The sequence below is a fragment of the Lynx canadensis genome, chromosome B4 (assembly GCF_007474595.2).
Source record: "Lynx canadensis isolate LIC74 chromosome B4, mLynCan4.pri.v2, whole genome shotgun sequence".
NCBI lineage: Eukaryota > Metazoa > Chordata > Mammalia > Carnivora > Felidae > Lynx > Lynx canadensis.
In genome coordinates, this window is record NC_044309.1 from 126,693,961 (window position 1) to 126,720,859 (window position 26,899).

Consider the following 26,899-nt stretch of genomic DNA (forward strand, 5'->3'; position numbering starts at 1 on the left):
GTTTGCCGTTGCTACAACCACTACTGTGTACTTAAGTATATAATAAGTGCTAAATGTCTTAAGCTGAGGAAGTAACACCCAAGAATGTGGTGAGATGTAATGGCGGAAGTATCTCCTTGAAATGACAAATCCGTTTTGGAGAAAGATTTAAAAGAAGAAAACCACAAACTTCTACCATTTGTCAGCTTTAAGACTATGGAACTTCAGGCAAAATAAAGACCTATGAAAATCCGCCTCTGACCCCTACAGTTCCAGTTTTACTTATTGCCTCCATGAAGCCTGCAGAGACCGTCCCCCGCGGAACAGTCCTAAAAAGCCCATTCAGGTCACACAGCGCGACCCACCCACGTGGAGTCCCCTCACGGATGCTTCCGCTGCCACCCCTTTCCCCGCCCCTTTCCAATTCGGCGCCCTGGAATGACGTCAGACGTGGGCGCGGACTCGCGGAAACCAGAGCCCGCGCGTGCGCCCTGCGCAGGCAGCGCACCCGGGCTTGGGCGCTGAGCGTGCCGGCTGGGAGTCGGCGGGAGTCCCAGTGCTGCTGGGGGCGAGTCTGTAGCGTGAGGTGCCCTTGAGCTGAAGACCATGAACCGCAGCCGCCAGGTGACGTGCGTGGCCTGGGTCCGCTGCGGCGTGGCCAAAGAGACTCCGGACAAGGTGAGGCCTGGTCGCTGGAAGGTAGGGGGAGCGGCCTCTTCGCAGCATCCTCGGTCAGCCCCGCCTGGAGAACCGGGACCCTCTACATGCGGACTTGGCCTGGCTGCTGTGACTGGACGGGGTGAGGCCGGTTTTGGCCTGATTGTCGTGAGGAGGCCCGAGGCTCCCCAGGCCTGGGAGTTGGGGGCCGCGCCCCCTCACGGTCCCCTCCCCCGAGTCCAGCCCCACCCCCGAATTGGCCGGCACGTGGACCTCTTCGGTGGGAGGAGGGCGGGGTATTCCTCAGAGTGGGAAATCTCCCCAAAGCCTTGTTGACAGCACCCTGGCTTCGCGCACACCCCAGTGCGTTTTCAGGCATAACGGGAAGAGGGAGCACGTGTGTGAAACCACTTTCCACTCCTGCGTTCGGAGGAGTGAGCGGGGATGAGAGGTGTAGGGTAGGAAAAGTGGTGTGGAGACCATGATGCCGTGAGGCCCGGAGTTGAATGAGGAATTTCCTGCAGCGATCCAAGTGAGATGTTGATGCGGCAGTGGGGGATGAGAGGTAAACGTGACACATTATGAAGGAAAAACCTACAGAAGTTACAGAATGAGTCTGTAGTGGAGGTGTGACTTAAGTTGTTCAACTGATACTGACAAGTGCTTTCTGCGTTTTGGGCATTGTTCAGGGTCTGGAGATAGGCATAAACAAAACAGAAAGATTCCCGTCCTTTATGGAGTTGACAAGTGCATGTATGTCAGTGGGAGTAAAGGAAGGGGCGGGGCGTTGGATTGAATGTAACTGGGCCGGTGATGACCAGAGATGAGAAGTGATAGGAATGTAAGTGGCTGGGACGTCCAATTAACAGGAATGAGGGATTGGAATAGTCCCCGGGAGGTGTAAATTCCACTAAGGCACAGACTTGCTTGTTTTATTCACCAGTGTTTGGCTCCAGTGCATATTTATAACGGGGCCAGAAAATGATCTCATTAGAAGTTATTGAAGGAGGTAATAGTTGTTAGTAAAAAGGGATATATAGGCTTTTAAAGGCTATATGAGTTCCAAACATGTCAACATACTGGAACCACTTGGGGGCGCTTCAAAAAATACTGATGCCTAGGATGTCTGGCTGGCTCAATTGGTGGAGCATGCGACTCTTGATCTCAGGGTCATGAGTTCAAGCGTCCCCCACCCCCTATTGGGCATAGAGCTTACTTAAAAAATACCGATGACTGTGCCCCACTCCCAAATACGTGATGTAATTGGTTTGGAGTGTTAAAAGATTTCCCCCATGTGATTCTAATTGCCAACATGTTTGGGAACTGCTTGAAGAGTTTATAGGAAGAAGAGGTGAGTTTATGCTACAAAATCCCAGAGAAACCCAGATCAATGAGAATAATTAGAAAAATAAGTATCTTAAAAGGGGGGGGCAGTGCCTGGGTGTCTCAGTCCGTTGAGTCCGACTTCAGCTCAGGTCATGATTTCACGTCCATGAGTTTTTGAGCCCCTCGTCGGGCTCTGTGCTGACAGCTCAGAGCCTGGAGCCTGCTTCGGATTCTGCATCTCCTCTCTCTGCCCCTCCCCCACTAACACTCTGTCTCTCAAAAATAAATAATCGTTAAAAAAAAAAAAAGAAAGAAAAAGAATTATCATTTAGTTAAACTTAAAAACCCTTAGTTTCTGGAACAATGGAATGTCACCCCTCGAGGATTTCCATATTACTAGAGGTGGTTTAGTGCAAACTGAGTGAGTGACCGATTCATACAAGGATCCCTACCATAAGCTGAGCATTGAACTATATGCATAAACACATAATGACAAGTGGGTTTCTGTCTTCAGGGAGCTTACAGTTTAGCACTGATGGGATGTTTTAAAGGGTACTGAAGCACTGATTAGGCGAAAGACTGCGGTTTTGAAGAGTGATTCCAATTTTGTACAGGATCTCCCAAGTGGAGAGGGTCTTAAAGGAGCTAGAAAGATGGAACTGGAGTGTGGGGCTAGAGAAGGGGGAGTTTGGGGTAATCCGTTTGTAAGTGGTAGTTTTAGTCTTCAGAATGAATGAGCTTCACAAGAAAGCAACAGCATGATGAGTGAATCGTTGGCAGTGAGAACCAGAAAACGAGCAGGGGAGCAAGGCAAGGATGGTTTGTTTAGGAATACCCACAGGGAAAATGAGAAGTAACCAAGAAGAAAACAGAATAATTAAAAGAAATGAGATGGGCTATCATAGAAGTCAGTTTATGCAAGTCACTCTTTTTTGGAAAGTCTGGGAAGAGGTAGACTGAGCATAATTTTTTTTAACAGTTTGGGGTAGGAAAGGATTTAATTACATAAAGACATGTGAAAACTCCCATTTACAGTGAATTTAGAGAGTCTAGATTGAAGTTTAATTCTTGATGTCTTTTGAAGTTATATTTTACATTAGTTTGCAAACTTCTTTGTAATTCAGAGATTTAAAATGATTTCCTTAGCCATGTCTCAATGAAATGTTTGCTCTCTTACAGGTAGAGCTTAGTAAAGAAGAAGTAAAACGTCTCATTGCTGAAGCAAAGGAAAAATTACAGTAAGTTTAAGATTGTTGATAATCTGGGGCACCTGGGTGGCTCAGTCGGTTAAGCGTCCGACTTCGGCTCAGGTCATGATCTCACAGTTTGTGAGTTCAAGCCCCACATTGGGCTCTGTGCTGACAGCTCGGAGCCTGGAGCCTGCTTCGGATTCTGTGTCTCCTTCTCTCTCTGCCCCTCCTCAACTTGTGCTCTGTCTCTCTATGTCTCTCGAAAAATAAAAAGATTGTTGATAATCTACTTTAGGTAGACTTTAAAGTCTAGGTGAAGTGGAAGTCTTAAACAGTGATGACAGGTGGTCTTGTTATTGAATGGTACCATTTGGGTGATTTCTTTATCTTTTTGTTCCCTTGGCATAGAGAAGAAGGTGGCAGTGATGAAGAGGAGACAGGCGATCCTTCGGAAGATGGCATGCAGAGTGCACGTACCCAGGCACGACCAAGGGAACCCCTGGAAGATGGTGACCCAGAGGACGACAGGACGTTGGATGATGATGAACTGGCCGAGTATGACCTAGATAAATACGATGAGGAAGGTGACCCAGGTTAGAATTCACTCACTTCTTCTGGTTTTTAATCACAAGCTTCGTGTATTAGATCATGCTTCTAGTGTTGCAGACCTTTACTGTGAGATTTCGTTGTCCTTTATGCCAGTTAAATAATCTGGCTCAAGGCTCGGGAAGATCGTGTGTTTCCTAAACTAGTTTAGAAAATAAGCTAACCCACTGATTTAAAATCTAAAAAAAAACACAGTATCATATATTTTATTGTAAGTAGTGAATATAACCCGTAACTTGGGTTGGGGGATGGGCAAAATGGGTGAAGGTGAGTGGGAGATACAGGCTTCCAGTTATGGAATGAATAAGTCATGGGGAGGGGGATGAAAGTTACAGCATAGGGAATATAGTCGCAGGTACTGTAATAGCATTGTATGCTGACCGTCAGTAGCTACACTTGTGAACATGGCATGATGTATAAGAGATGGGAAATCCCTGTGTTGTACACCTGAACCTAATGTAATACTGTGTTTCCACTATACCTGAATGAGAAAAAAATTTTTTTAATCTGTAACTCGTTTCTCTTCGTGTTAATGAGAGAGGAGTTATTACCCCCATTTTACAGAGAAAACTGAGGCTTACACAGATGAAGTAACATTACCAGTGTGACGCAGCTGCTGAACAGTGGAGCTGAGGGTTGAACATTCTCTTGCTCTAAAGCCTTTATTCTCTCCGTGTGCTTCATTAGATGCAGAGAATAGTGTTTTCCTTCGGACTCGGGGTTGTGGGCCCCTAACCTTGCTCCCATCCTGCTAGGACAGAGTGCCATGGGAATACAAAGAAAGGAAGAGCTAACCCAACCTGCAGAAATGGCATTCAGAAACTGCTTCCTCATTATCCCCACACTATGTGGACTGTTGGCTCTTTCTCATCCAGTTGAAATTCCCATGTCTGTTGCCGGTCAAATGTTCAAGACTGAATCGTCCTCTTCCTTAAAGTAGCTTCCCCCAGCAATTAGAGTATCTTTCTTCTCCTGAGTTTTCCATTATTTGGGGTGTACTCTGTGTCACCCTTGCAGATAATGCCATAAGAGAATGCCAGTTGGAAGTACGTTTAGTGGAAAAGGCACAGTAGTGGTTCTTTCAGAGTCATATGGCAAATTAGCATATCAGCAGTTCTCAGAAATCTTGCAATAAAGAAGCCCATTTAACTTTGTGAAACTCATCATTTTTTAAATTTGATTTGGCCAGGCCACCCTTATTTGTATCAATTCTAGTGTTTTAGGGTGATTTTATCTCCACATTTTCAAGGCCACCTCTCTGTAGCACTTTTTAATTTTTTTTTTTTTTTCAACGTTTATTTATTTTTGGGACAGAGAGAGACAGAGCATGAACGGGCAAGGGGCAGAGAGAGAGGGAGACACAGAATCAGAAACAGGCTCCAGGCTCTGAGCCATCAGCCCAGAGCCCGACGCGGGGCTCGAACTCACGGACCGCGAGATCGTGACCTGGCTGAAGTCGGACGCCCAACCGACTGCGCCACCCAGGCGCCCCTCTGTAGCACTTTTTAATAATGACTACAAGGAGCAAGTTAGAGAATCTGAGCAGAGTTGTAATATTTTCTAAGAGAGGGCTTCACAGTTTAATTCTTTTGTTGGAACATTGTGAATACCAAGACTATCAGATACGCAGTCCAAGATCACATATAAATGGCTTTTAAATTCCTGTTGATTACTCAGTATTTCCTTTCCTGACTAGGGATGATCCAGTTAGTTATGAAATAGACAGTTGGAGTTTAAATATTGGATACTGTAGGAAAATGCTTTTGTCAAAATGACTTACTGGTTTCAATTTATGAATTTTTACAGATACTGAAACTCTTGGTGAGTCTCTTTTGGGTCTTACAGTCTATGGAAGTAATGATCAAGATCCTTATGTTACTCTGAAGGATACGGTAAATACTTACATGGCTTTTCTAATTATGCTTCTTAGTAAGTCTTTGGGAACCTTACCAAATATATGCTTCCAGTTAATGACTTTTTCTTCCCACTTAGGAACAATATGAACGTGAAGATTTCTTGATCAAGCCCAGTGACAATCTCATAGTCTGTGGCAGAGCTGAACAAGACCAGTGCAATTTAGAGGTGCATGGTAAGTGGGGGACATCGCTTGCAGAAAGGTCCTCTAAGATTAAAATAATCACTATAATAGTTGCTATTATGAGTTTTTAGGTGCCAGGTCCTGCTAGATTTCGTTTCAGTTACGTGGTTAATTACATATAGTCTACAGAAATTCTGGTCATTGTGCCTGGGCGTGTGTGGTCTGGTCTGTCACTTTGGTATCTGGCTTTATTTATGGAAATAGGTCTCCTGGAAGGTGCTAATGGGGTTTTTAAATCTTTTATCTGAACATTTTTGCCAGTTTTTCACTCCCCTCCTCCCATCCTCCCCCCACCCCCCACTGGAGAAAACCTAGAAGTAAAACAGAATGAAAATGCAGGAAACAATTATAGTCTCATTACCCTACGGTAACTTGTTGCCCTGGTTTTTTACTGCATTCTCTTTTTTGGGTATTTTCTCTCTATGTGGTAAAGATTACCTTCAAAAGACAGGTTTTTATCCTACTTTCCACAGTCAATTCAAATATTTCCCTTTTTTGCAAAACATTTTATTTCTTCACAATAATTCAGTGCTAAGGTCTCCATTCCTCTGGTCACCTTTCCCAGTTCAAGGAATGTTTGTACCACTGCCGGAGGTGAATGCTTTGAATCTGAAGTAGGCACTGACTTGAATTTTTCATTTTCATTTGGATTTTTATATCAGATGTATTTAATGTTGATATTTATTCAACAAACATTAAATAACTGTTTTCTAAAAAATAGACCTTCAAGATGTCTACAATATTCTGCCTCTAGATTTTCCCTTTTGTTTTTCTTGCCCCTTTTCCCGTGCACACATCCTCAGACATGTCTGTCCTTCTCCAACAGTCTTCTATTCATCTGTCTTTAAAATTCGAAGCTCTACAGATATTATTAGGCAAAGGCCTTTTATTATAGGAAACATAGCTGCATAGCTCAAAAATTAAAATCTTTAGGGCACCTGGGTGGCTCACTTGGTTAAGCATCCAGCTCTTGGTTTCAGCTCAGGTCGTGATCTCATGGTTCCTGAGTTCAAGGCCCACCTCAGGGTCTGCACTGACAGTACAGAGCTGGCTTGGAATTCTCTCTCTCTCTCTCTGCCCTTCCATCTCTCTCTCTCTAAATAAATACACACACACACACACACACACACACACTAACTAACTTAAAAAAAAATTAGGGGTGCCTGAGTGGCTCAGTCAGTTATGTATCTGACTTGGTTTCGGCTCGGGCCATGGTCTCATAATTTGTGAGTCCAAGCCCCACATTGGGTTCTGTGCTGATGGCGCAGAGCCTGCTTGGGATTCTCTCTCCTCTCTCTTTGACCCTCCCCCACTTGAACGCACATGCTCTCCCTCACTCTCTCTGTCTCTCAAAAGTAAACATTTTAAAATATATGTATTTTTTTAAAAATTAAGATCTTTATGTTTAATGTTTTTTGACATATTCTAGGTTACTTTGTCACTTATTCGATTTCGTAGCTTGGATTTCTGGAACTCTTTAAGGCTGCCTGCAGGAAGCCTGTAGATTAAGCCATTTTAATCCCATAGCTCATTGTGGATCTATTTATAAAATGAAAAGGCTTTAAATAGCAGATACCTCAGTGTGAAGTTATTCTTCTAATGATCTTTGATCTTTATGTATTTCAAATGAAAACCATGTTGGTGAAATTTTTAAAAGACCATTTTTTTTTTTTTTTAAATGTCGGCTCTGTGCAGCTATATCTCGCCATCTCTCTCTCTTTTTAAGACCAATTCTAATTTCAGAAAATTGAAACTGTTCGCATTTGCCATCGATTTTTATACATTCTGTGTGAGCTTACTGGAGTCATTCCTTTGAATTTAGTATCAGGAGTTAAGTTAAATAAAGCAGTTGCATTCCCTCTTCCTTCTAAGCTAGGTCAATAAGGATATATTTGGATTTGGTTGGATCTCCAAATTATTCAGCATATCTCTAATCAAGAATGAGTTCAAGGGGCGCCTGAGTGGCTCAGTCGGTTAAGGGTCCAGCTTTGGCTCAGGTCATGATCTCGCGGTTTGTGAGTTGGAGCCCCACAGTGGGCTCTCTGCCATCAGTGCAGAGCCTGCTTCAGATCCTCTCTGTTCCCTTCTCTCTCCGCACCTCCCCTGCTCATGCACATGTGCTCTCTTTCTCTCAAAAATAAACATTAAAAAAAAAAAAGAATTCAAAATTGCACTCTAACGCTGATCTGAATGTTGCTTTGACATGGTTAAAAGAAGATTGTTTTGAAGCATCCTTATCCTTTTTATCTAAAATGTAAGCTGAGTACATTGACCATAGTTGAGATTCTTGCAGGATCACAAGCTTATCATTTTGAACATATATCTCAATGTGAAGTCATACGGAAGTCACATGACATGGAATCTGCTGATCCCAGGATCTATCCCAGATGCAGAAGTTTGAGGACTTTTTTCTTTTTTAATTTAAATTCCAGTTAATATACAGTATAATATTAGTTTCAGGTATACAGTATAGTGATTCAACGCTTCCATATACCTGGTGCTCATCACCACAAGTGAACTCTTTAATCCCCATCACCTATTTTACCCTTTCTCCCCGCCCCCCCTCCCCTCTGCTAACCATCACTTTGTTCTCTGTAGTTAAGAGTCTTGGTTTGTCTCTCTTTTTTCTCTGTTGCTCATTTGTTTTGTTTCTTAAATTCCACGTATGAGTGAAGTCACACAGTATTTGTCTTTCTCCATCTGACATATTTCATTTAGCATGATGCTGTCTAGCTCCATCCATGTCACTGCAAATGGCAAGATTTCATTCTTTTTTGTGGTGGGGTAATGTTCTATTGTGTGTCACACTCTACATCTTTTGGGTTTTTTAAGTTTATTTTAAGCGAGGGAGGGGCAGAGAGAGGGAGAGAGAGAATCCCAAGCAGGCTCCGCGCTATCAACACAGAGCCCTCTGTGGGGACTCAGTCTCACAAAACGTGAGATCATGAGTTGAAATCAAGAGTCAGACTCTCAACCGACTGAGCCACTCAGGTGCCCCTATACCATATCTTTTTTATCCATTCATCAGTCAGTGGACACTTGAGCTGTTTACATAATTTGGCTATTGTAGATAATGCTGCTATAAACAAGAGGTGTTATAAATAATAAGAATTCACCATAGCTGCACTTTCAGTTTCATGGAGGAAGACTTTATTAATTATAAGGAAAAGGAAGTATAAGTAAACAAGAGGGAGAGAATTACAGTAAACAAAGAGGGAGAGGTATAGAGAACAGAGAAGGCTTAATACATCAAGCCGGGTACTTATAATAGCCAACCTTCTGGCTGGGGAAGCCCAGCGGCGAACAGCCTAGTTGGAGTCCCAATTGAGGTTCCTGGGCAGAGTGTCCCCCAGGTGAGATTTCCAACTAGCTGCTCCCTAGGGGCAATATATATATACACACACACACACACACACACACACACACACACCACTCGGGTGTGACTTATGTTTAGTCATTAAGTTTGCCTAAGTGCAGTCCCAAGTAAGCTGTTTCTTCCTGTTTCTCTTATGGTATCAACAATCTTAGGAGCCCAGGTGTCTGCATATTCCTCTTCCCTCCCTGATCCATTCCAGGGGGACAGGCTGGTCTGGCTCAGGGAAGAATGTGAGGCACGTTAATCCCTCTTAGTGTCAGGAACAGAAGGGCCAGTTTTGATCCTGAGGCCAGATACAGAGTGTAAGCCAACTAAGCCCCCGTGACTATGTATGTGCAGCTCCAGGCAAAAATGCATAAGTCACACAACATCTGTACAGAACACCAGGGTGCATGTATGTATCACTTTGTATTAGTATTTTTGTTTTCTTTGGGTAAATACCTAGTAGTGCGATTGCTGGATCATAGTAGGGTAACTCTATTTTTAACTTTTTGAGGAACCTCCACACTGTTTTCCATAGTGGCTGCACCAGTTTGCATTCCCACCAACAGTGCAAGAGGTTCTCCTTTCTCCACATCCTCGCCAGTACCTGTTGTTTCTTACATCATTGTTTAGCCATTCTTACAGGTGTGAGGTGATACCTCATTGTAGTTTTGATTTGCATTTCCCTGATGATCAGTGATGTTGAGCATCGTTCCATGGGTCTGTTGGTCATCTGGATGTCTTTGGAAAAACATCTGTTCATCTCTTCTCCCCATTTTTAATTTGGATTATTTGCTTTTTGGTGTTGAGTTTTATAAGTTCTTTATATATTTTGGATACTAACCCTTTATCCGATACGTCATTTGCAAATACCTTCTCTCATTCTGTAGGTTGCTTTGTAGTTTGTTTTGTTTGTTTGTTTGTTTGTTTTTTAGAGAGGGCAAGAGCGGGGAGAGAGTAAGAGAGAGAGAATCTTAAGCAGCCTCCACTCTTAGTGCGGAGTCCAACATGGGGCTCAATCCCACAATCCTGGGATTATGACCTGAGCCAGAATCAAGAGTTGGACGCTCAACCAACTGAGCCACCCAGGTGCCCCTGCTTTTTAGTTTTGTTGATTATTTCCTTTGCTGTGCAGAAGCTTTTTATTTTGATGTAGTCCCAGTAGTTTATTTTTGGTTTTGTTTCCCTTGCCTCTGGAGACATACCTGGAAAGTGGTCTGAGGAATCTTTTTAAAAAATCCTTGGCCTCTCTTAATAATGCTTCTTTCTAATAAAAAGCATATTTGGAGGAATTTCTGATTGGGTTCTATTTTATCAGTGTTTCATTATATAATTTTTGAAAGACTTTTTTAGTCACTGATTTTAACAGTATTTTTTGCTCCTTAACAGTATAACTGCGAATGATAAGGAGCTGATTCTTTTAGTTGTCCGATTCCAATAGTAGTCTCAAGAGCTTTATTTACATTGTTGGTCTCTAAATATTAAAGAAGCAATTTAAAAAATAAAAGTAAGTAATTTTCGACAAGCTTTGAGATTTCTAAGTACGAGTTCTTTCTCTCCAGTATTATTTTCTGTTTCTTCTTATAAGCAGACCTCTAAAAGATCGTAAAGTACTCCCTACGGAGCCCTTATGAGTGTTTTCTGTAGCGGGCAGACCAGAAGGTAGGACCGTGTGAACAGTGCGCATGCAGAGTGCTCAGGCAGATGTCCATTCTCTGTCCTTGCTCCTGGCTCCTTGGAGCGCACCAGATGACAGGAATATATGAGATTTGCACAAGTTTTGCTGAGCAGTAACAATTTTGGAGGCTCCTTTTAATGCCATCAAATGTGTCTCACTTTAAGCCCATGGCTCCGGTAGGTTTAATAGGGAGAGTCTGTTCAGTGGGATGTGATTTCTTATTCTCATGCGATAAAGTCTCATCCCAATATTTTCAGTTTATAATCAGGAAGAAGATTCTTTTTATGTGCATCATGATATACTGCTGTCTGCATACCCTCTAAGCGTGGAATGGCTGAATTTTGATCCTAGCCCAGATGATTCTACAGGTAACTAGAACAACTCAGATGGCTCAGTGTTTCCTGGTCCTGTATGTGATTCCATAGCATAAGTCATGTGTTCTGTGTGAATGTTTTCACAGTTGATGATTTTTTATGAAGTTAATGTTACTTTATGAAGTTACATAGTTCTTAAAACACAATCACTTAGTTGTTTTGAGTCTGCATGTGTCTGGACATCAGATAAAAAAGAGGTGGCTGCTCCACTGAGGGCAGAAGAACAGGGCCTGACAGCATTAGCCTCTGTAGAACTGGGTGAAGTTTAAAAAAAAAAAAAAAAAAGCCCAGCATAAAATAGCATGAAGTGTCCAGGAGTTTAATGGCGTGACTGTTTTCAGAAAACATCAAGTAAAACCAAAATGAAGAGAGAATTAGGTTCTCATATTGGTGTTTTTGGCCACAGCTGCACATTACTAGTTGCACCCCCTTCTCCCTAAGAAAGGTGAAATCTGGTAATACTCCTACCTTACATCTTGTTGGCCAAGCTTATTCACATTCGTGATCTGATTAGATCTTCCTCCTCACAACACGGGTGGAGGTGGCAGAGGGTTTTTGTTCTCCTGACTTAAGTGAGGACCCTGGGCCAAGAGACTGAGCCCTCGTTATTCAAATTATTGTCTAAGGACCAGCAGCACAGTATTGACATCACCTGGGAACTGGTCAGAAATGCAGACCTAGGGCCCCCCGCTCAAGAATTTCTGAAGCAGAATATGGATTTTAACAATATTCAGGTGGTAACACATGCATATGGAAGTCTGAGAGAAACCACTCTGAGCCGTTACTCAGTCTGCAGTACAGTATTTTTAATTATTTAAATCAAACACCTCGTTTCCTCCTGTAGGAAATTACATTGCTGTGGGAAATATGACTCCTGTTATTGAAGTGTGGGACCTTGATATAGTGGACTCTTTAGAGCCAGTCTTCACACTTGGAAGTAAACTATCAAAAAAGAAGAAAAAGAAAGGAAAGAAGGTAAACAAGTTAATTACTTAAAACTCCAATGACAGAGATAAATTTACTGGTTGGGGGGCGAAGAGAGCATACACTTTTTCAATTAGACACTTCGGTGCAACAGGACAGATAGTTATGCAGTTACTGTAGTTTCTGGTTTCAAAAAGCCCATCCAAGGAAAAACTGATCTCTGATTCCACAAAACTTCCATTGGTACATTATACATCCTTACACAAAACAGTTTACTTACTCTTTGGTTATGATCCTTTTTGATAGGTGGTAATTATTCGTGCTAATATGCTGGTTTTGAACTTTTGAAAAATTTCTATTTAGCCTTTAGTATGTTGAATTCCAAATACCCATGGTATTAATTCCTGTAGCTTTGAAAACTTGACTTTGGGGGTGGGGGGTGATATTTATAGAACTGTACCACCTAGATTAAGAACGACTACAGTTTCTCTTCTGTAAGGAGTGTTTATCATGGGTCTCTAATAGGAAGACAAGGTATTCCTGTATCTAGGTCTTCAAGCAAGTTTGCTTAAGATGGAACAATAACCTTAAGATTGAAAGAATCTTTCAAATTAACCCATCAATTACAGGGGGCACTTTAATACAAAAAGTAACTAAACAATTATTACAGAGTTCCTCAGCAGAGGGGCATACCGATGCTGTCCTGGACCTTTCTTGGAATAAGCTGATCAGGTAAAAAGCAATAACATTTGGAGGATTGTTAGAGACTGTAACCACTGTCCTCTCACCTCATGCCTACACCTGTCTCTGTGTTGTGCATTGCGGGTCTCTGTGTCCATGTCTTCTTTCCCTTTCCTGCAGTATGTCCACTTGAAGGCAAGAGCTCTGTTGTCTGTATCCTTGCGGCCCCCACACCACCTGCCAGCTCTACGCTTGGTGGGCGTTTGGGCTCGCTACATACGTGGCGAGCCAGGTGCCCTCTCCAACACCACTGGAAAAATTGTGTGTGTTGCGGCACCCACGGTGCCAAACTGTATCTCTTCCTGGGAGACGTTGCCCTCACTTCATTTAGTTTTCACAAAATCTCACCCACATTTGTTAAAATTTATGTAATTGTGGTAAAATATACATAATATTTACCATTTTTAACTATGTTTTAAGTGTATGGTTTATTGTTATGCAGCCATCATCGCCATCCAACTCCAGAACTTTTTTCGTCTTCCGAAACAGAAGCTATGTGCCCTTGAAACCAGCTCTCCATTCTGGCCACCCCCAAGCCCTACGACCCATCACTCTACTGTGTGTCTCTGAATTGACTCCTCCGATTACCTCATACGGGTGGAATCCCGGTACCTGCCCTTTTGTGACTGGCTTCTTTCACTTAGCGTGAGGTCATCCATGTTGTAGCATGTGGCCAGCTTTCCCTCCTCTTTAAGGCTGAATGATACTCCATTGTACATATAGCCCACATTTTGTTTGTCCATAAATCTGTCCATGGACACTTGGGTTGCTTCTACCTCCTGGCTGTTGTGAATAATGCTGCTGTTTTGCACATTGGTGTAAATAACATGGGTGTACCAATATGTGTTTTCAGTCCCAGATTTCAATTCTTTTGAGTATATACCCAAAAGTGAAATTGCTGGATCATGTGGCAATTCTGTTTACCTTTTTGAGGACCACTCTTCAAGTGCTTATTGGCCACTTGTATATCTTTGGAGAGATGCTGACTCAAGTCCTTTGCCCCATTTTTGAATTGAGTTGTTAGGGTTTTTTTTTTATTGAGTTGTAATTCTTTATTCTGGATCGAATCCCTCATCAGATTTACGATTTGCAAATATTTCCCCCCATCTGGTGGATTGCCTTTAACTCCTTTGATAGTGTTCTTTGATGCACAGAAGTTTTTAATTTTTTTTTTTTAATTTTTTTTTTTTTTCAACGTTTATTTATTTTTGGGACAGAGAGAGACAGAGCATGAACGGGGGAGGGGCAGAGAGAGAGGGAGACACAGAATCGGAAACAGGCTCCAGGCTCTGAGCCATCAGCCCAGAGCCCGACGCGGGGCTCGAACTCACGGACCGCGAGATCGTGACCTGGCTGAAGTCGGACGCTTAACCGACTGCGCCACCCAGGCGCCCCAGAAGTTTTTAATTTTGATGTAGTCCATTTATTTTTACTTTTGTTGCCTGTGCATTTAGTGTTCTATCCAAGAAGTCTTTGCCAAATCCTTGTCATGAAGCTTTTCCCTTAAAAGTTTTACAGTCTTGGGCGCCTGGGTGGCTCAGTCCATTAAGCATCTGACTTCGGCTCAGGTCATGATCTCACGGTTCACGAGTTCGAGCCCTGGGTCAGGCCCTTTGCTGACAGCTCAGAGCCTGGAGCCTGTTTCGGATTCTGTGTCTCCCTCTCTTTCTGCCCCTCCCCCATTCATTCATTTCTCTCTCTCTCTCTCTCTCTCTCTCTCTCTCTCTCTCTCAAAAATAAATAAAAACGTTAAAAATTTAAAAAAAAGTTTTACAGTCTTAGCTCTTGGGTTTAGGTGTCTGACCCATTCTGAGTTAATTGTTACATATGGTTTAAGGTAAGAGTTCCACTTACTTCTTTTGCATGTTTCATCTGCATATCCTTTATATTCATCCTTAACAGTTACCCCAAAAGACCATTTTCCTAATAGCATAGTCGGCTTGAGGGGCTACTAAGGCAAAGAAGGTAAGCATTAGGTTGAGGGGTAAAAACAAACTGGGTTGTCCGAGGCACATTTTCTTAGCATTTCTATTACACAGGATACTTTGGAATTGTGAGCATTCTGGGGAGGATCCCAGCATGCTAGCTTACCAAGGGACATCTGCATCTTGTTTGTGTTCGGACCTCTTTAGAGTTAGAACCTTTTGGTGAAATGGACCCAAGAAAGTTATGTAGGTTAGTATCTCCCAAACTTAACCTGCCAGTCAGAATCTTCTGGGTGACCCTTTAAGGTACCAGTTTCTAGGCTCTCATCTTCTCAAGATTGAGTCAGATCAGGAGCAAGGGACCAAAAATCTGTTGTGCTTTGTTTTATTTTGTTTCTGAAAGCTTCTCCAGGCTTTGTCTAAATTGGGCCTGTTCCTGATGAATGGGCAGATAAATAAGAGATCGAATATGAGTGTACCGTGCTTTGAGGAACCTGCTCATTTACAGATCTGAGCTGTCACAGTAATTACAAAAACTAAATTTTTATTATATAGCAGCTGTTACTTTGGGTAACTGGAAGTTTGTTCTGATGGAACAGCCCCTCATCATCAAGCTGATTCCACAGTCCCTGTCCCCAGCCACGGTGGCTCCCTTTTCCCGCTCACATTCTGCCAGCCCCCCTGCTCCTGTCCCGCCCCGTCTGCGCTCACGTCTCCCTCACTGCAGTGCCTCATGTGTCTTCATCCCGAAACTCTTCTGCTTTCTCCATCTTATTTTAGACCTGGGTCTTCCTTTACCCTTTCTTTACCAAAAAGGTGCAGAATGCTTTTAAATACTTTCCATCTTCTGGTGCATAGGGTTTGGGATCATGGTGAAGAACAACATGCCGATGTTGTCTTTGTTGGGGACCTTGGTTTCTCCTAAAATGCTCCCAGTGACCAAATGCATGTTCTCTGCTCCTACTCTTATTGAAGAGTGCTCTTCTTGGGAATGGGTAGCAATTGGGAGTTTTGTGGGGGTGTTTATTTTTAAGCCTCATACAAGAAGAATTTTAATGTGGAAGGAATCTCAGATGTTTGAGAAAGGACTGGGATGAGAAGCAAATGTACCGTAAAATTCTTAACTTTCTGCTGTTGGCAATCATTGAATATAAATAAAATATTGGGAATTTAACATTTAGTCTGTGACATGCCAAGGACTTAAAACATTAATGGCTTGTTTATGGGACTTAATGTTAGAAGGTTTGAAATTCATTGAGTAGGGGAAAAAGCTAACATGATCTGAATACACATGATCATCTTAAAGAGAACCCTACCCGTGTCACTCAAATGGGAGTAATAAAACTGAAAGCAGTTTGTATAATGGAAATACTTCTTGAGGAAATAATATCCAAAAATGAACCCATTGACATTTTAACAGCATACTAGTTTTCTGAACAAATACTACTATCACTAATGACTTGATTCTGTATCAAGCCATGTCAAACTAGATATTGAAGAATGAGCTTTCAATTTCAGGAATATCTATATTTTTACAAGGAGAAAAGGCAGGCAACTAACATCAGGGGCCTACTGTATTCTGGTCATTCAGCCATGTGCTTGAATAGTAATAACTTTAAATTGATTGTAGCATTCTCATTGGTAGGCAAGGGGGTGTGACTGACTTTTAAGTCTTTAGCTAAGTCTTATAGCTAATAAATGGCAGCACCAGAAATCCGTCTCAGGTTTCCTGGGCTCCAAGCCTGTGTTCACTTGTAGAACTACATTATTAGTGCTTGATCCCTAAGAGATAGGCAAATTGGTTTTTCCTATTAATAGCATTTAATGCTTTTTTTGTAAAAAAAAAAAAAAAAAAAAAAGTTGAGGTATAAATTTACATGTCCTAAAATTCACTCTTTTTTTTTTTTTAATTTTTTTTTCAACGTTTTATTTATTTTTGGGACAGAGAGAGACAGAGCATGAACGGGGGAGGGGCAGAGAGAGAGGGAGACACAGAATTGGAAACAGGCTCCAGGCTCTGAGCCGTCAGCACAGAGCCCGACGCGGGGCTCGAACTCACGGACCGCAAGATCGTGACCTGGCTGAAGTCGGACGCTTAACCGACTGCGCCACCCAGGCGCCCCTAAAATTCACTCTTTAAAGTGCGCAATTCAGTGATTTGGAGTATATTCCCAAAGTTGTACAACGATCACCACTGTCTAATTCCCTAACATTTTTATCCAAAAAGCAATCCAAACCATTAACAGTCATTCCTCATTCTCTTGTCCTTCCAGCCCCTGGCAACCACTGATCTTTCTGTCTCTATGGATTTGACTGTTCTGTACATTCCTAGAAATGGAATCATACCATATGTGGCCTTCTGGGTCTGGATTCTGTTACTTTGTATAATCTGTTCAAGGTCCATCCTATTGTAGCATTTATCAGTACATCATTCCTTTTTATTGCTGAATAATATTCTCTTGTGTGGATATACCATATTTTGTGTATCCATTCACCAGTTAATAGACATTGGTTTGTATTTGCCCTTTGCCTATTATGAATAATGCTACTGTAAACATTCATGAACAGATTTTTGCACAGACCTGTGTTTTCATTTTCTAGGATATATACCTAATTGCTAGGACATATGGTAATGTGTGTACCGTTTACATTCCCACCAGCAAGGTAGCGAATTTTTCTGTTTTGCTGGCACTTCTTGTTTGTCTTTCTCGTTATAGTCATCCTGTGAGTGTGATGGTATCCCATGTTTTCATTTCCCTAGTGAACAACTTTTCACATGCTCACCGGCTATATAGATCTTTCGAGAAATGTCTGTTCATATTCTTTGCCCATATTCTAATTGTGTTATTTGTCTTCTATTTAGTTGAGAGTTCTTTATATTTTCTAGAATCAAGTCCTTTATTATCAGATATATGATTTACAAATATTTTCCCCCATTCTGTGGATTGTCTTTTCAATTTCTTGATGGTATCATTTGCAATACAAAAGTTTTTCATGTTGATGATGTTTCATTTGTTTTGTTGCTTAGGCTTTTTGTGTCATATCTGAGAAACCATTGCCTAACCCGGGGTGCAAAGATTTATACCTCTTTTCTTCTGAGAGTTCTATAGTTTTAGCTCTTACCTTGGCAGGTCCATGATCTCTTCTGAGTACAGTGTGAGATAGGGGTCTAACTTCATTCTTTTGTGTGGGGATATCCAGTTGTCCCTGAACTATTTGTTGAAAATACTGTTCTTTTCCCCACTGACCAGTGAATGATACAAACCTTCTTGTCAGAAACAAATGACCATAAGTTTGAGGGTTTATTCTTCATTCTATTCTGTTCACCTGTGTGTCTGTCCTTAAGCCAGTAGCACATTGTTAGGATTATTGTGGCTTTCAGTCCATTTTGAAATCCAAACTGTGAGCTTATCAATTTTGCTCTTCTTTTCCAAGATCATTTTGGCTATTCTGAGTCCCTTGCATTTTCATATGAATTGAAAAACCAGCTTGTTCATTTTTTGCCAAAAAAAAAAAAAAAAGTTTGCAGGGATTTTGAAAGGGATTAATTGAACCTAGATCAGTGTGTAGATGGCAGAATTTCTGTCTTAGCAACATTGTCTTCCAATCCATGAACATGGGATATCTTTCCATTCATCTAGATACTCTTTCTTTCAGTAATCTTTAGTTTTTTAAATTTGAATTCTTTTTAAAATGTATTCTTAAGTGTTTCATTCCCTTTGTCGTTATTGAAAATGGGATTCTTACATTTAGTGCTCTTGACTTTAAAAAAAGATTACCTGATTTTTCTCCTCCCTTTCTCAGAAACGTGTTGGCAAGTGCATCAGCTGACAACACTGTAATTCTGTGGGATATGTCCTTGGGGAAACCAGCAGCTAGCCTTGCTGTACACACAGACAAGGTATGGTGATTGAGTGGAAAAAATGGATTCTAAAAAAATCTGGGACACATATTGGCTACAAATAATCCCAAACATTTATGTATGGCTTTTTGTGAATTACAGAATGCTTTGACATACTGTCTTAGTGGATCCTCACAGAGCCCCGTATGATATAATTAATTACCCACCTTAGAGATGCAGACATGAAGACAAAAAGATGAAGTGACTGGAAACACTAGTACATTATAGCATGTTTACCGAGACCCTAAAAAGAGACAGGGGTGTCAGTCACCAGATGAGGTTAAAGAATGTAACAGATGTGTTACTGCAGAACTCGGGGATCTAATGTGCTGGTGTACATTGTGGGGCTTCCAGAGTGTGTGGAGTTGTCCAGGTAAGCTTGGCCACTCCCTGTTTTGTTCTGCACATATTTAGCATTTGAGGGACATGTGCATTCTGTGAAACACAACTTGAGAAATGCTGCATTATGTCTTTTAAGTGACTGCTTTTATTTGAAAATGTGTTTTGTCCTTTTGACTATGTAGTACATTTGTTTCTTTAAATAGTACTACGTTTCAAAGGAAAAATTTATGGAAACATTGCCAAATTGATTATTAAGCAGTTTTACCAAAACCAAACAAACATAGATCTGTTTTTATGTTTCCTTCTTTTAGGTCCAGACTCTGCAGTTTCATCCATTTGAAGCACAGACTCTGATTTCTGGATCCTATGATAAGTAAGAAAACACTGCAGGAGTTATCCCTGTTGTTTATATCCTCTGGATATGATTTAAAAAGTATCACTTGATGCTCAGAATATATTACTGAGTGTTTAAACTTTTATTAATACTTAGTTTTCCCTTTCAGCTTTGGTTCTTTCAGTCTGCATGGGAATGTGTTTTTGTCATAATAATGTAGTTCCTAACTAGCAGCTACTTTGATTTTTAGAGGGTGTATGAGTTAGCCATTGCTACGAAACAAGCTATCCCAAAATTCAGTGGCTTAAAATAATAAACACGTATTTCCTATACCACTGCAACATTGAGCTAATCTAGGCTAGATTCAATCGGAGGTCTGCTAATCTTGGCTTGTTTCAGTAGGGCCGTGAAGATTCATCTCTCCTTGTGTTTCACATCCTCGTGCGACCAGTGGGCTAGCCCACACATGTTCTCAGGCTGAGGTCAGAAGCTTAAGCAGGGATACCAGGCCTCTTGAGACCTAGGCTCAGAACTGGTATACTTCTGTCTTGCTTTCTTGGCCGAACGAGATCACATGGAGCAGGAAATGAACTCTGCCTTTATGGAAGGATTCCAACATTATTGACCGAGGGCATGGATTTAGGGAGAGGTGAAGAGTTAGACCCATTACAGTCCATCACGGAGGGTTTCTAGTCATGTGTCTGCATCTTTTTATGGATTGGGTCTGAAGGTAGAGATAGCTAATAGAAGCAGAAACCAATTAGCAGTCTTTGATTCCTTCTTCTTCTTCTTTTTTTTTTTTTTTTTTAATCTATTTTGAGAGAGAGCGAGCAAGCCCAAGCAAGTGTACTTGGGGAAGGAGCAGAGAGAGAGGCAGAGAGATAATCCCAAGCAGGTTCCATACTATCAGCGTGAAGCCCGACGTGGGGCTCATACCCACAAACCAAGAGATCATGACCTGAGTCAAAGTCAGATGCTTAACTGACTAAGCCACCCAGGAGCCCCGGGGTCCTTATTTTTTTGAAGAGTGATAGGTTTATATTTTTTGGTTGGGATTCATTCAGAATCACAAAGGTATATCCATTAGCTTCCCCCAGCACAGAAACCTACTTATAGAGAGTAAATGTAGCTCAAACATGGGTTATCTGGCTCTGAGCACTGCTGGGAAAGGGGAAATTAAGAAGTTGTCCTGTCTTTTGCAGATAGGATTCATCTTGTAAGTGGAGGGTTCAGCCTGGAGACAGTTAAGGCTACTGTGATATCCAGAGCCACCAATGCCTTCAAGTGATAGAACCAGAGTCTGCCAGTTAGTGAAAATCAATTCCTCTTTTCTGCTTTTAGAACCTTAAAACTGTCTGTAAATAATTGGATCTCGAGTTCGCAGGGTTGTTTTATTACCATTTCATTATAAATAAACATACAACATATAGAAGAAATGAACTCTTAAAACCCTGACTTTGCTTGTCTGTGTTCAGGTCAGTGGCTTTGTATGACTGCCGAAGTCCAGATGAAAGCCATCGGATGTGGCGTTTCAGTGGGCAGATTGAGAGAGTGACTTGGAATCACTTTTCACCTTGTCATTTTTTGGTAAGACTACATACTACTGTTTTGCTTATCCAGGTTGCTAATGACTTATTTTTTTTAAGTTTATTATTTAGAGAGAGAGAGACTATGGGGGGGAGGGGCAGAAAGAGAGAGAGGGAGGGAGGGAGAATCCCAAGCAGGCTCCACACTGCCAGCACAGAACCTAATGCAATGCAGGGCTTGAACTCAAGAACCTTGAGATTATGACCTAAGTGGAAACCAAGAGTCGGACGCTCAACTGACTGAGCCACGTAGGCTAGGCGCCCTAGTAACGACTCATTTTAATTCCACTGTAGAGAGAATTTCTGAAAAGCTTTTTCTGTTGTTTTGTTTTCTTGAGTAGGCTCCATGTCCAACATGGGGCTTGACCTCATAACCCTGAGATCAAGAGTTGGCATGCTCTGCCCGCTCAGCCTGCCCTGTTTTTCTGTATTAATCTTGTGAAGTATTTTGGGGCGCCTGGGTGGCGCAGTCGGTTAAGCGTCCGACTTCAGCCAGGTCATGATCTCGCGGTCCGGGAGTTCGAGCCCCGCGTCAGGCTCTGGGCTGACGGCTCCGAGCCTGGAGCCTGTTTCCAATTCTGTGTCTCCCTCTCTCTCTGCCCCTCCCCCGTTCACGCTCTGTCTCTCTCTGTCCCAAAAATAAATAAACGTTGAAAAAAAAAAATTAAAAAAAAAAAATCTTGTGAAGTATTTAGATCTAAAGATAAAAATAATATTCCACTGACATTTCAATCCATGGAGAAATAACATCCCAGCTTTCATCCAGAAGATTAAAGAAAGTGTGGCACATCCAAATAGTTCCTAACTTTCGTAAAGTACATATCTAGTGCTTTATAAATGAGAGAAAAACCGCTTTCTTAAACATGTGGACAGTTTTAATAAGGTTCCTGAAACAGTGATTCTGAGAACATTTAATCTCAAAGGTGCTCAGAGGTGCAGTGTCGCTCCCAGCTGTTACCTGAAGCCAGACTCCACTTAACTGTGATCGGGAGTGAGGTCCCAGTTGTATTTGAATGCCGTATTGTACATTGGCTCTCGACACTCCAGCACACATTTCCTGAGGTTATTTGCTGACAAGTTGTCATTGGTACTAAAATCACAAATATTTAGGAAGATGGGAAGGGATTACAATAAAATGGTGTAACCACCTTCCCACGCCTCCCAAGGATGAGACTTCTGTCCTCTTCTGTTTTTGTCCCCTTCCGCAGCCCTGGCTTCAAGACTGAGTCACTTGTCCTTTTTTTCTCCTTTTCCTCTAATGGCTCTTTTGCCCTCAGCCCATATATAGGCTCAAGTCTCTCCCATCCTTGACTAGGTCTGTCTCTACCTAGTCTGTCCCTTTCTTGGAAGTGTAACAACCCCCTGCTGCCTTCCAGTCCTTAGCAGATTAAACCTTTCCACCAAAATGTTGACACCGTTCATCACTTTTCTTCAGAAACACAATTTCCTTGGCTCCTCTGACCTTTGTTATGCCCTCCTCCAATTCTTCTGGGAGTTCCTCCTCAACATGTACCTTAAATGACTGTGCCCCCCCCCACCCCAGGCCTCTGTTCTCTTGGATCTCACCTCTGCTTCCACATCTCTAACTGTAGTCCATACCATGACCAGCACTTTGTCCTCACACCCAACTGCAGAGTTGTCTAAGAGGTGGATTAGTTCACGTAGGAACAAATTCAGCTTGTCCACAAGTAAATTTTGTAATAAGCTCCTCAGGTAATAGCTGGGTTTCATTATAACTTACATTGTTTACCCATTGCTAAGTTTTATTGCCATGTAGCATGATCTTGCCCATCTTCTACTCTTTCCAGGCCAGCACAGATGACGGCTTTGTGTATAATTTGGATGCACGTTCAGATAAGCCAGTTTTTACACTCAATGCACACAATGATGAAATCTCCGGTGAGCAAGAATAGTGTTTCATTTCTTGTAACTTAATGATAAAGTAAATCTTTATGTCAGAGTCTGAACTGATCTTTTATCTTCCTTCAGGTCTTGATCTAAGTAGTCAAATCAAGGGCTGTCTTGTGACAGCATCAGCAGACAAATATGTGAAAATCTGGGACATATTAGGAGACAGGCCAAGTCTGGTTCACTCTAGAGACATGAAAATGGTAAGACTCTCTCTGGGCATTTTTTCTGCTTTTGACCTGTATTGTCATCTTTCCCTAGGAATCACTGCATTAAAGAATGTGGATTTGTTGGGAAGTTAATTTTGAGCTTAGTTCAATTTGGTGCCAGGTTTATGACTTAATCTTTGATTTCCCCTATCTGGCTCCTTTCCCACCTGACATGATTAACAGTTGCTTGGTAAGAAGAGTGGAAAGAGGCTTGTCTGGGACTCAAGTGGAATGGCCATGGTTTTTTTTTTTAACTCTAAATTGAGGACCATCCCAGGAAAGCTTGGACCGTTAGGGCATTGCAGCTATTAGGGTCAGCTTATTTAAGCACTGCCTCTTTGCATAACTAGTTTTGACTACACTGAAATTGATTAGCATGTAGTAGGAAAAATTCAGAAATAACCAGAATTCATTTAGCAAATATTTAAATGCCAGGCACTGAGTTATATAATTGCATATGTAGATGTTTACAAATGTATGTGAGAAGGTAGGTTACAGACACAATTACATGGTACTATCCCATGCTTATATTTAAATGCTTAAGTCCTTATGAGACCTTGTCCCAAAACATGATGGTGATTATCTTAGTGATTTTTATACTTTTTCGTGTTTATATTTTCCATAATGTATATGCATTACCTAGTAATAAAGGTAAAAAAATTAGAAGTTTAAAAAATGATTCAGTGGTGACTCATGGTAACATCATTGCTTAAAAGGGAAAATAAAGTTTCTGGGAATACTGAGATTAGAGACCTGAGTGGTCAGAGTGCACATATCCTCACAGAACAGCCGTATCATGCCGAACTTGTCTGGCTTCATTTTGTAATATTCCTTCCACCTTGACTCTGAACTACTTCATAGGCTTAAAAGAGATACCGGTGAATTGGTTCTCTGTTACCATTCAGATAGGTTCATATAGATAGGAACAGGGCTTTACATTGGGGTTTTTTGGAAAGACTGAAATCATTAACCTTCTGTTTTCTTCTTCCCAGGGAGTTCTCTTCTGTTCTTCCTGTTGCCCCGATTTGCCATTTATTTATGCTTTTGGAGGTCAGAAGGAAGGACTTCGGGTCTGGGATATAAGCACAGTCTCATCAGGTAAGAATCTTAATTTCCTTTTTCTGAACGAGTTCTCTGTGGGCTAACACAGAGTGTGTGGCTCGAGTATATTCGGTAGATCCAGTGTTCATCCTGTAATATAGTCTGCTTGGGAAATAGTCAAGATCACATTTAATTTGGAGATGTTCATATTCACAAATAAATTTGTCTTCATAATTTAAATGTAAACTGCTTTAAAAATATGACAAAATTTGAATTTCTAGAAAAGCTGGAAGGAAATGTAACATGGTCTCAAAGAACAGCCCTCCCCTTCCCAGTGTGAATCATCTGCCTTTTGTCAACTACTTCGTACAAAGTCCTGCCTTCCTCAAGAGACCACTCACCTCCCTTCAGGGGAACCTGGCCGCTTATTTATTATTTGGAGTTAATCTGGTTTGTCCTATAAACACAGAAGACATAGCTCCACTGATTCCTGAATCTTCCATGTGGAGAAAAGGTCCTAAATCCATCTCTGCTGGTTATGATGCAGAGAAAGATGAAAGAAGAGACACTTTATCAAGGTGGATTACATAATCCAGGACAAGATAAAACACAGAATAAATGGTAGACCAATCTAAAACACTATTAACATCATTCAGAATGTTACCTTGGACTTCTTGGTAATTTCATTTCCCATTTATAAAGCATTAAATATATTTTCATAAACTAATTTCCACACTAGGGCAGAGAATCATACTGTTCATCTCTACATCTCTATTTTATATTATAGGTTCTTAATCTTCTGATCTGGTAATTTCTTAACTGTTTGTGTTTTAGTAAATGAAGCATTTGGAAGACGAGAGAGGCTTGTTCTCGGCAATACAAGAAGTTCATCTATTAGTGGCCCTTTTGGGAGCAGGAGCTCAGACACACCAATGGAGTCTTAATGAGGATCATAAACTTTTTATTACTTTAACTCCGTTTTTTAAAAAGCTAGCCTAAAAACATCCATGTATGGCTACAGCCATGTAGTGACTGAAACAAATTTTCATCTCCTACTGCCAGACATTCTCCTGCAGCTATGGGGCAGCACAAACAGGGTTGATCTTTGTGCTTGCCTTTTAAATGTGGTGTTTAGGGCTCCCACTGCATTTCTTAAAGAGGGTAATAAAAACAAAAAAAGTCTTTAAAAAATAATTCCTTAAATATGCCATCTGTCATAGGTAACCTAGGTTTGTAAAATAGTCATTTATGGAATTTTAGAAGAACAGTGATTTGGCCAAGATTTCACACTAGCCATGAACACCCAGGAATTGTTCTTCCTGAGTTGATTGTTCTCCAGTTGATGTTCATGATTTTAGAAGTGTTCTCTATGCTACCCGTAAAGTTTAATCACTAAATTAAAAGTGGCCTGCCTTCCCCCCCCCACCCCCAGCATGGTATTCATTGTTATCCAAGACAGGGGGCACAACATTATGATGGTATCAGTCCAACAAGAGGCTAGAACATCCCTAAATATAACAACCTAAATATATAAAGCAAATATTAACAGACCTAAAGGGAGAAATAGTAATACAACAATAGTAGGGGACTTTGGCCTTAACAGACATGTACAGAACATTCCCTCCAGAAGTAACAAAATACACATTCTTCCCAGGCACACACATCACATGTACCACAGAAAGCTTTAATAAAAAATAATTTCCACACTAGGACAGAGAATAAATTGCAGAAAACTGAAATACCAAGTATCTTTTCTGACAATAGTATGAAACTAGAAAATTACATGAAGCAAACTGGAAATTTTTCAAATATGTGGAAATTAGATAACAGGCTACTGAACAGCCAATAGATCAAAGAAGAAATTAAAACATACCTTGGGACAAATGGAAATACAATATACCCAAACTTCAGGGATACAGCAAGAGCAGCTCTAAGAGAAGTTCACAGCAGTAAATGCCTATATCAAAAAAACAAGCTCTCAACCTAATTTTACAACTCCAGGAACTACAAAAAAAAAAAAAAAAAACGAAGCCCAAAGTTAGTAGAAAGGAAGGGAATAAAGATCAGGGAGGAAACATGTGAAACAAAAACAGGAAAAGATCAATAAAACCATGAGCTGGTTTTTTGAAAAGATGGACAAACCTTTAGCTGGACTAAGGTAAGGAAAAAGGATGCAAACTCAGACACGAGAAGGAAGTTAACTGATACGCCACCAAAATGCAAAGGGTCATAAGCAACTTCTGTGAATATAGTACAACAAATCAGACAACCTAGAGGAAATGGAAAATTCCTCAAAATATACTACCTACCAAGTCTGAATCATTAAGAAACAAAATCTAAAGGGACCAAATTACTAGTTAGATCAACTCAGTCATCAAAAACCTCCCAGTAAACAAAAATCAAGGACCAGACAACACCACGCGTGAATTCCACCAAACATTTGAATAAGCGTAATCTTCTCAAACTTTTCCAGAAAATTGAAGGGGAGGGAATACTTCAAACTCATTTGATAAAACCAGCATTACCCTGGGACTAGACTAGAAAAGGACATCACAAGAAAATTATAGGCCAATATCATGAACATAGGTGCAAAAGTCCTCAAAACACTAACAAAATTCAACATTAGATGGATCAGACATCATAATCAAGTGGGATTTACTCCAGGAATGCAAGGGTGGTGCAATACCTACAAATTAATCATACACCTCATTACGAAGGATAA

At 41.1% G+C, this 26,899-nt stretch overlaps 1 protein-coding gene across 1 annotated transcript; it reads left to right on the forward strand.

Annotated features, from left to right (window-relative positions):
* Positions 1-452: 452 nt before the first annotated feature.
* Positions 453-26,260, forward strand: PWP1 (PWP1 homolog, endonuclein). Its single transcript, XM_030320483.2, has 15 exons — positions 453-657; positions 3,142-3,200; positions 3,561-3,745; positions 5,565-5,650; positions 5,751-5,847; positions 11,150-11,260; positions 12,111-12,241; positions 12,861-12,922; positions 18,661-18,757; positions 19,411-19,472; positions 20,909-21,020; positions 22,828-22,918; positions 23,009-23,130; positions 24,129-24,234; positions 25,012-26,260. The coding sequence occupies exons 1-15, from the start codon at positions 586-588 to the stop codon at positions 25,119-25,121; spliced, it is 1,503 nt and encodes a 500-aa protein (XP_030176343.1). The 5' UTR covers positions 453-585; the 3' UTR covers positions 25,122-26,260.
* Positions 26,261-26,899: the final 639 nt, after the last annotated feature.